This window comes from Ictidomys tridecemlineatus, chromosome 5 (assembly GCF_052094955.1).
Source record: "Ictidomys tridecemlineatus isolate mIctTri1 chromosome 5, mIctTri1.hap1, whole genome shotgun sequence".
Lineage (NCBI taxonomy): Eukaryota > Metazoa > Chordata > Mammalia > Rodentia > Sciuridae > Ictidomys > Ictidomys tridecemlineatus.
In genome coordinates this window covers 135,017,006-135,027,431 of record NC_135481.1, presented here as the reverse complement: position 1 = coordinate 135,027,431, position 10,426 = coordinate 135,017,006, and the positions used below count along the sequence as shown (strand labels likewise).

The window sequence follows — 10,426 nt, the reverse complement described above, 5'->3', positions numbered from 1 at the left end:
TAGTGTAGTGTTAGTATACTGTAGTACCCTCGTTAGAGGCGAGGAAACGGAAGAGACATTTGCCTACACCAGTAGGTGGCAAAGGCGAGAGCAGAATCCAGCAACTGGAAGGAGACCCAGCATACAGTGGGCATTGTACTTCCTTGCTGAATGAATGGAGTAAGAGCTCAGTCACTGCCAGGCTGATGCCAGACATGGGGGTGTCCCGGGCTTTTTAGAGCCCACCTAATTTCACTGAACACCCCACCCTCCAGTTCCCTTCCTCTTCCCTTCCCTTAAACGTGGCTGGAAAGAGAGGACCATGCATTCTATATATAAACAGCAGGGTTTTATTCACAACTTCATCAGAGAAGCAAGAAAAACAGCAGGAACATAGGTTGTGTTTGCAACTGCAATATTTCTGGCGAACCAAACGGAAATCACAGTAATGGAATAACAGATTCAAGCTCAGGATTTACATCCAGATGGGGCCACCACTAGGGTTCCATTCAGCAACTTGCCTGGGTGGGCACAATCTAAGCCATGTTGTGTCTGTCCCAATACTGGCATCACTTCTGCAGTATCTGCACCAGCAGCCTCCTGTACTGAAGGAAAACAAAGAGAAGAAATGACCTGGGGAGAGGGGAAAATGATAAAGCCATGCTGCCATTTCTAAGTGCTGAGTGTTTGCAGATGTGGGCAGAGACAGACTCTCAGTTGAGGCAGGCCACCGAGCACTTTCTCTCTGAAAGTCCTGAGAGGAATTAGGGGTGGTGGTTTTCTCAGAACACAGCCCCAATAGCACAGGGCAGGCATGACAATTACAGGAGATCATGGAAGTCAAGTAATAGTATAGTGTCTGGCACTGGGCCATTGTCAGTGTCCTTATTCCCCCTACCCCAAGCTCTGCCCAGACCTCCCTCAAGTTCCCCCAGCCCCATAGCTAGGGATTCTCTAGTTAATCTGTACATTTTAGGCCTTCAAATTCCATGGCCCTAGAGGTGATAATAGTCTTCCTTCAGATAGCCAGCCCAACCTCCTAGCCCTTATTATGTGAGGTTCCCAGGAGTTATGCATCTGAAAGTCCGGGATGTGGGCTGGGGCTAGACCTTTTCTAGGGAATGCCCTTCTCTTCTTTCAACATATGCATACTTTATGGTAGACACAGTGGCAGATACAAAAATGAGGCACCAACAGGTACTGCCAGAAAGCTCACGGACTGGTAAGTGCTCCTGTTTACTGAGGGCTTTCTATGTGCCAGCACCATGCTGCACAAATAACATAATGGGAGAAGGGCCTGTATTTCCACTTTATGGATGAGGAAGATGAGCCTTTGAGTAGGTAAGTGACATTCTAAGGTTATATAGCTATTGAGTAGCTAGGTTTTGAGTCCAGCACAGTGGCCACAGCCCACATTCTGCCACATCACACTGCTTTCTGCACATGATAACAGTACCAAGGAGGGTGTGTGCAGTAGGGATAGCACTGGGAGCAGCAAATGGAGGAGCAGCCACCCACCCATGCTAGCCAGGAAGGGTGGCTTATTTCCAGCTTTAGGACCTTGAACCCCATAGATCGTTGGTTTACCACCAAGAGTGATTTGCCCCACCCTGGGAGACACTTGGCAATTTCTGGAAGTATTTTTTTTGTTTTGTTTTTAAAGACAGGGTCTTGCTATGTTGCCCAGGCTGACCTCAAACTCCTGGGCTCGGGGATCCTCCTGCCTCAATTTACCAAATTGTCAGGATTACAGGTGTATACACCACACCTGGCTCAGAAATAATTTTGTTTGTCACAACTTAGGAGAGGCAAGGTGCTAATGACATCTAGTGGGTAGAAACCACAGACATGGCTAAACATCCGACAATGTGCAGGGATGCCCACAGCAAAGAATTATCCAGCCTAGAATGTCAAGAGCACTGGTGAACGTGAACAAGGTTTTAATTCTGTCTTGGTTGCTGACTTCTCTTGCCCTCTCTGGTTCTCAGGGTCCTAGCTCTGGTCATAACCATATGTAAGGTTTATATAGTAGGGGACATCTGAAGTGGAACAAAGCTGTGTAGTTAGGGGAGAAGATTCTGCTGCCAAGAGGCCAGCCTGTGACTTTAGACTGAGTGATGGGGAACTTCTTTCCCTACTTCTTGCTCCATGGAGTCTGGTGGGAAGGTCAGCTTCCTTTCTTTGGAGTGTCTCCTTTAAGCCTTGGGACACAGGGAGGGCCCAGAATCCTGGCTTTCTGGAGTTTATACCCATTATGCCCTGGCTGCGTAATCACACCCAATCCTGGGTGGTAATTCCTCCATGCTGGATCCTAGGTGGCCTTGGCTAAACCATCCTGGTATTGGGGTGGAGGCCTGGCTCACCTGGGTTTGGGGTGCTGGGCTGCTGAAGCTCATGCTCAGAGCTTTCTTTATCCGTAGGATCCTGAGCAGATCATGACTCAGCTGCAGTCTCTGGTCCCTCAGGGAGGTATGGGGAGTTGTCCCCAACGGGAATGCTCTGGGGGACTCCAGACTCTTCTTCCCCATGAAGTGACCTAGAAAGGAGGTGCCCAGGTACATGGAAGTCAGGGAGTGAGGATCCTGCTCCAGTGGGAAAGTTCCCCATCTTTCCCACTTTTCACTTCTCTTGGAAGGAAGACAGGAAACCTTCATTCTCTTCACCAAGGAGCCACAAAGACATTGGAGTGGTGACAAAGATTGCTACCTCAGCTTTTCCTGAACAGGTGTAGGGACAGCACAGCTGGAAGGAAGGTGGGACAAACTAGGACCAGGGGGAAACTGCCAGTTGTACTGCCTGCTTGGAGGAGGGTCAGAAAAGGGCAAAGAAAGAAGTAGGGAATGAAGAGGTGCCTGGAAGATGAATGTGCAGAAAGACACACCAGAGGTTATAAGATTCGGCAGTCTTGCTTAAGGAAAGGACACCGGTTGGCAGTCGACCTAGGTAGGATTCAAACCCAGCTCTGCCTTAAACTTGCTAAGAGATCTTAGCCAAGTTACTATCTTAGCCAAATTACTCAACTTCTCTATCTACTAAATTAGATGATCCCCTAGTGCTCGGACACTAGGAGGGGCCAGAGCGGGGTGAGGGACGCTTGCTGGGGTCCCCTAAGACTTACCGGTGGCCCAGAGGTTGCCCCGCGGGTGCACTCGGATCTTGCTTGTTCGGCCCCGGGATTCCGGAAGATCCCAGTTGAGCGGGGAGACACCGGCTGCCAGCAGCGCGAAGAGCAGGAGGCCACTAAGCCACCAAGCGCCCCCCGCGTGCCGGGCCATGGCCGTGCCCACAGCTCCGTCTGCCAGCCCGCGCCCGCAGCTGGCTCCAGGGGCCCGCCTTCCCTGCTTTTAAACCTGCGCCTGGGGCGGAGCTGCGGCAGGAGCCCCGCCCTGCCTCCCGTAGCGGCCCCGCCCCGCACCTGCTCTTGGCGGGGTGGGCGCTTCCTCCTCCATGGGTCCTGGATTGAGCCGCCCACCCTCCCGCCGCCCCCGCAGCAAGACAGTTCCAGGACCTCGCTCGCCACGGCCGCTGGCTTTTGGCCACCAAGTAATAACTTCAAACCCTGAGCTTCTCTAGGAGACTAAAAGTGGGGCAAAGAAGTCCTCCTCCTGCACAGCACGGGCATCTTTATGCCACTCAGGCAAGTGCCAGGCACCACAGGAGCTCCATAATTAATTCTCGACACCCCTCATTCTTGGAGCATCTGGCTCGTACCACTCCCGGGAGAAGGCACCCGCTGGAGGGCCCGGCCGCCTTAACCGTAGGCAGGAGGCAGACCTCTGTGGGTCTGGGGAGAGGAAAGAGCATTGGACCAACTCTACTTCACTTTCAAGTATAAAATGGAAATAACCACATCGCCTTATTTTTAATTTTTTTTAGATGTTGATGGACCTGAATTTTATTCATTTATTTGTATGTGGTGCTGAGAATCTAACCCAGTGCTTCACACATGCTAGGCAAGCGTTCTACCACTGAGCCATTACCCCAGCCCTAAATCATCTTTTTAAAAAAATTATTATTTTTTACTTGTAGATGGACACAATATATTTATATATTTATTTTTTATGTTGTGCCGAGGATTGAACCCAGTGCCTGACATGTGCTAGGCAAGCACTCTACCACTGAGCCACAACCCCAGCCCTCGCCTTATTTTTATAGTTTTACATAAACACAATTATTTTGTGGCAGGAAGCAGCAGTTTTATAGGACCTGCCCTTTCACACCCAACACTACCGTCCTCCTACTTGAAAAGAACTTTTGGATTAGTGGTATCACTTAAGGAGAAGGGGAAGACACTATGCTCTAGAATAATCCATTTATTTTTTCTTTTTCTTTTTTAAAAATATTTTTAGTTTTTATAGTTGGACACAATACTTTTATTTATTTTTATGTGGTGCTGAGGATTGAACCCAGTACCTCACACGTGCTTGGCGAGGGTTTTACTGCTGAGCCACAACCGCAGCCTCCATTTATTTTTTCTTAAACTTTTACTGAACACCAATAATCAGAGCCCCATGAATGCCACAGCAGGAGGGGAGTCAAATTCCCTACTCCCAAGAGAGCTATCCCTCTCACTAGAAACAGTACAAGGAGAGACTGATGGAAGAGTGGGGTATGGGCCAAGCCCTGGGCTCCTTGCTGGACATTAGACAGTATGAATGTGACAGAGCTTACTACAATTATCTTTAAGAATTATTTTTTCTGACTTAATAATGACACCTGCTATTATTACTCTTGCCCTGGCATTTACACCTCTCTGCTTTCTTGTCACAGATCCCCATGGTGTGCAGATATAGCTCTTATCACCTTCCTATAATAATCATTCCCTTTGCATCCATTACACTCCCATCCTACCTTCTCTGGTCCATGGATGTAAAAATTAGTGGAAGCTCATATTAGTGATTCTTCCTTGCTTAAATGCTTGAACGAAATTATTTTATGTTTCTCTCCCTTAACTGGTGGAAACAGGATGAAAGAGTCACTTGCTTAGATATCTCACTGGAGTCTGGCTTCAGGTCTGTTGGGATCACTGTATCAGGTCCCCAAAGCTGTGAGGGCAGATACAGATCTCCCCAAATTCTCAGACCCACTCCTGTTTTACCATCCCATTTCAACACCAAGTTGGGCTTCAATTTCTCAGGGAGGAGAGGGAGTAAACACTGTATTTTTTACTTCTTTCCTGACAGTGACCCTGTGACCTTTTCTTACAGATTTATTTATATTAAGCTAAGCTTCCTCTAACACAAGCTCAGGTTCACGGCTCTGAGACTGGCTCCAGAAGCCCTCAGGACTATTTGAAATGTCAGCCCAGCACAGGAAAAAAGGGTCCCTGAGGACCCAGAAAAAGCAGCAACTCCAAAGCCAGCTATATAACACTGTCCAGGAGACTGGGCTTCCCTGGGGGAGTGGAAGGAGCTACAGCAGAAAGGATGGGTAGTCCAAGGCAGTGCTAGGCTTTGGGTTTAGCATGAGGACTTCAACTGCTCATCGCATATATTCCCTATATACGTGCTGATGACATGTATATAGGGTTGGGGGTGTAGCTCAATGCTTAAGTGCACCTGGGTTCAATCCAAGGGGAGAGACTCATAGTGTGTTTTCATATCAAAGTATACAGAGTTCATCATATCTTCAGGGTTTACTCATGACCCTTTCAGAATTCTACAACATTCAAGAACATCCGTGGAAAATGGGGAGAAGATTCACAGGATGATCAAAGGATCACCAAAGGGATGAAAGCTATATGGCAAATCCCATTATAACTAGCACCAACAAAACATTTAAAGTAGCCAGGTGCAGTGGCCTGGAAGGCCCGATACATTCAAAGCCAACCTTAGCAAATGTGAAACTCTATCTTTAAATAAAATACAAAATAGGGCTGGGGATGTGGCTCAGTGATTGAGTGCACCTGAGTTCAATCCCTAGCACCAAAAAACAAAAACCAAACCTTTAAACTGCACCAAGTTTTAAAATCCAAAACAGTTTGAAATAAAGGACATAAAATATTAATGTTTTTGCATGTCTTCATTAAATTGAAATCAATTACAAGTAACACCTTTTCATAACTGTCTTTTTTGCCTGCTTTCTAAAAACACTTTCATGTATGTTCCCTTGATTCTCAGCGTGGATTTGAAGTAGAAAAGACTAGTACCATGCTCATTTTATAAATGAGTTAACTCACATAGAAAGCAAGTTTGTAAGAGAGAGGAAACAAATGAAGAAAACTAGACTGTAGACTTGTAACACAAGTACAGAGGATGACAGAGAAAGGGGAAAGCAGAAATTTAAATTAGACATAAATGAGTCTAGGTGAAGTCTCAGAAACTAGAGCTGTGTAGAGCAGGACAGTGTGAAGTCTGTCCTGATAGACCTCTGCACACAGTTCTCCATCTGTGTGGCCTGCAGAAATGAAGAGAGCATCTTGGGAATGCTCAGGTCCTGCTCTTTAGTTTTATAATCAAAAGGAGTTTATAAAATCAGGAAAAGAATAGAATCTTCAAGAAAGGAGAAAGGAAGGGAGAGTCAGGGATTTGTGAAAGAATTTCCTGAAGTCAAGGGGAATACATAGGGGTTTTAGCTGTTCTGTAAGATCAGAACAGTAACCATTAAGAAGTACTATTAAGAAGAAATCCACAGATGGCCAAATGCCTGTAATCCAGCTCCCCGGGAGACTGAGGCAGGAGGATTGCAAATTTAAGGACAGTATTGGCAACTTAGATCCTGTCAAATAAGGTTGGGGATGTAGCTCAATTCTTAAGTGCACCTGGGTTCAATCCCTAGTACTAAACAAACAAACAAACCAAAATCAAAACCAAAACAACAACAAAAAACAAGAACTCAGGAAGGAAGGAAAGATCTACATCTAATGAAAAAGGATGAACACTTAAACAGTGGCTAAGAAGCTACTGTTCAGCTAAATGGCTCAAGTGCTCAGGGACACCATGAAAACCTAAGAAAGCAAGAAGCCCCAGGCAACATTAATAATTCATAATTACTTGCATGTAATATTCATGTATTTAAGGAGACATTTCCATAATTGAAGTAAATATGCGTTCAACTCCAAAGAGGGTTAAAAAGGCTTGGAAATCTGGTGGAGAATCTCAGTATTAATAATCTGAACAAATCTGAGGAGGAAAAACCTGCAGCCTATCAAAAATTCCCATTTGACTTTACAGGGCAAAATAACCAGATTAAGACCTCCAGCATGGTGATGTGGTAAAAGTAACACACCTCAAGTCTGATTCTGCCATACATGCATTAGAAGATCCTGGTCAAATCATTGAACTTCTCCTGATTTCTCTACTTTGTAGGATGGAGGTTATTTTGAGATTTATAAAATGAGAGAAAGTAAATATTTGTTGTAAATTATAAAGCACTTAGCAGAGCATCTGGCACATTCTAAGTACTCAATATTATTAGCTGGATCCTAGGAAAGCAAAACCTGCTTTAAATCTGAAGCCCATGACAGAGGGAAATGTTCGCTTGCTAGCAGCAAAGACCACAGTGCTCACACAATAGGGCCTAGCTCTGGCAGCATGCCTATTATATCTTAAGTTGTTTGATAAACCAAAATGCCAGCACATCTACCTAAACTCTTGACCAATTTCAAGAAAAGAATTCTATACTCCACATATTGTTTGAAAGTCATACTCAAAATAATAACATAGCTATTGAGAAAAGAAGATTGTTTTTATAATACAAACTTAAGAAAAAGAAATTTAAAATATTCTTCATTGATGAGGATAAGAGGGAAGTACTTATCAGGATGAAAATGAGGTATGAGATTTTCATGTTTTCTAAAAGGCCATGAGTGGGCTTTTTTCTTTTTTGGTGCTGGGGATTGAAGCCAGTGGTACAACCACTGAGCTACATGCCTAGCCCTTTTTATTTTGAAACAGGGTCTCACTAAGTTGCTGAGACTGGCCTCAAACTTATGATCCTTCTGCCTCAGCCTTCCAAGTTGAGATTATAGTTGTGTACCACCATGCACAGTAGCCATGAGGTTTTTAAAGATCACAAAACACATTGGGCTGGGGATATGGCTTAAGCGGTAGTGCGCTCGCCTGGCATGCGTGCAGCCCGGGTTCGATCCTCAGCACCACATACAAAGAAAGATGTTGTGTCCGCCGAAAACACTAAAAAAAGAAATATTAAAAAATTCTCTCTCTCTTAAAAAAAAAATCACAAAATACTGTTCTAGAGAGAAGTTGAAAGTTCTTGGCTGATTAGATTATGAAGCCTTTTGCAGAGACTGACAAACTATACCATGTATGGATGAACTTTCTATAAAATTGCTCCATGAAAATCATTACGCTAATTAAAAAAAATCAAACAACATCACAGTATGTTTCTTGATTCTCAGGTACTATTACAAAAACAATTTTTTAAAATTCTACAGAGCACAGAAATAACTATTTCTCTCTTTGCATTAGATGCTAAGGATGAGAGTCAAATGTATGGATCTCTTCTAGCAGACAAAAGAATCTTCTGACATCTTATAGGTAGTACTCTCGACTTCAATTCCATCCTTTTCTTTCTCCACACTTACTTCATCCCTGAATTCTTCAATAATTAAATTGTATTATGTTAATTTTAGTTCCCCCCCCCCCAGCACAGGGAATTTGAATCCAGGGATGCTTTATCCCTGAGCTATCCCCAGCCCTTTTTGAAATTTTTTTTTTGAGAAAGGATCTCACTAAATTTCCAGCACTGGCCTCAGAATTTCCATCTTCCTACCTCGGTCTCCTAAGCTCCTAAGGTATGATCCCAGCAGCTTATTGCATCTACATAGGTTTCACCTGGCCCTCTTTAATTATTTTATATTTATCACATAGTGCTAGGTATATCTTTTATGAAACCAAGCCAGTGTATAAATAAATCTAAAATAAGTAAAGTACTATGATATATACAAAGATGAAACTGAAGCTGGTCTTGTCTTGATACCTTCAAGGAACTGGCCTTCCCTGGGGTGGGAGAGAGGGACAAACAGAAAGCAACCACTGTGAGGACAATGTTAAAGAGGAATATGAACAAAGTACAGGGCAGTCCGGAGGAAGTAGCACTATATAAATTTGAAAGCTTAATCAAGAATAAGAAACAAGCAGGGGGCAGGTGTGTATACCTGTATTCCCAGGTACTTGGGAGGCTGAGGCAAGAGGATCACAAGTTCAAGACCAACCTGGGCAACTGAGTGAGACCCTGTCTCAAAATAAAAAATAAAATGGTCTGGGGATGTAGCTCAGTATCTTGGGTTTAACCCCAAGTTTGACAAAAAGGAAAAGGGGGGCTTTCTATGCATCTATTATTATACTTATGATCCTATACTGAAAAATTTGTTTATGCACATTGCCTTATTAAGGCAGAGTTTCTGGCAAAGCAAGAAGGACTTTGCCTTACTCACTTTTGTATCCTCAAAGACTAGCTGAAACTCTACACATTAAATGCTCAATAAACGTCTGCTGAATGAATTGAGAAAGTTTTCAGCAGGTGAAGTGAGCAGGGACCCCAGGCAGGGACTAGCATAAGCAAAGACAGGTTATGTCTGTACGGTGAAACCTAAGTAGATGCAACAATGTGGGACCTGGGGAGAGCCGAGACTGGAAAAGTCCAGAATGACACTTGGAAGATAAGGTTTTCACCATCTTTTTGCTAAGTCCTGCACATTCTAGTTTCCGTAATACTACTTGGTTACACAGTATTCTTTTCACACCCACTCATCTTGTGTATGAAGGATGCTGTTTGTTGTTTGACTTCTAAGAGCCCATGAAGGGAAGAAGGGAGATGAAGACATGCCTAGCCAGCAAACAGACTGAACAGGCTATAGCAACTGAAAGAGGATTGTGAGAAAGGTAGACAATCCATTTAACCAGATAGAATCAGCTGGATCATCTCTGACTCTTAACAATGTTAAATATATTGTCATGAGGAGGCTGACCTCAGGTGCTGAAATAGTCCCCTACTATGTTATGAAGGGTTAGTTGGTCTTGGTAAAACTTATGCAAACAACTACTTTTGCAAATACCATCAAGAAAGAGGACACAAGAAGAATCCAAGAACAAAAAAGAAACAGGATTAACATAAGAAAAATCTGGAAAAGGTACATGCAGCTTAAATGGAATCATGGAAAAATGAAGTTTTCAGATTCAAATTTGGCAAGATCAAGAGAATGTACTTACTAAATAACAGGAAAGCGCAAATCACTTTAATGATTCATATGCTCTACTCCAGAATAATAGTTCAGCAACAATGCTAACTGAAATTACTGCCTATGGTTCCAAAGCATGATTATACTGAACATTTAATATATGCTGCTTCATGTTACCAGGGAAATACAGCATATTGTCTATAATATGAGACCCCTACACTGGAAAAGTTTCCAATCTGCTGGGGGATCTTGAGGCCATATCCATAAACTTAAACAGTACGATACAGCCACTCGGTAGTGGCAGTA

At 43.8% G+C, this 10,426-nt stretch overlaps 1 protein-coding gene across 2 annotated transcripts; it reads right to left on the bottom strand.

The window, feature by feature from the left end:
- Positions 1-306: 306 nt before the first annotated feature.
- On the bottom strand, positions 307-10,028 carry Nmb (neuromedin B). Of its 2 annotated transcripts, none has more exons than XM_021722929.3 (3): positions 3,098-10,028; positions 2,343-2,515; positions 307-584 (listed from the first exon to the last, which is right to left on the bottom strand). In XM_021722929.3, the coding sequence occupies exons 1-3, from the start codon at positions 3,252-3,254 to the stop codon at positions 549-551; spliced, it is 366 nt and encodes a 121-aa protein (XP_021578604.1). In that variant the 5' UTR covers positions 3,255-10,028; the 3' UTR covers positions 307-548. The 2 variants fall into 2 exon arrangements, with proteins under 2 accessions (XP_021578604.1, XP_005320229.1); XM_005320172.5 differs by having other exon boundaries at positions 307-579.
- Positions 10,029-10,426: the final 398 nt, after the last annotated feature.

Excerpts from the sequence above, each read along its gene's own strand:
- Nmb (XM_005320172.5), bottom strand. The coding sequence starts at position 3,254 with ATGGCCCGGCACGCGGGGGGCGCTTGGTGGCTTAGTGGCCTCCTGCTC. Across the intron at positions 2,516-3,097 it reads GGGCAACCTCTGGGCCACCG|GTCACTTCATGGGGAAGAAG; the intron begins GTAAGTCTTAGG and ends CCTCCTTTCTAG. Across the intron at positions 580-2,342 it reads GCCCAGCACCCCAAACCCAG|GAGGCTGCTGGTGCAGATAC; the intron begins GTGAGCCAGGCC and ends CCTTCAGTACAG.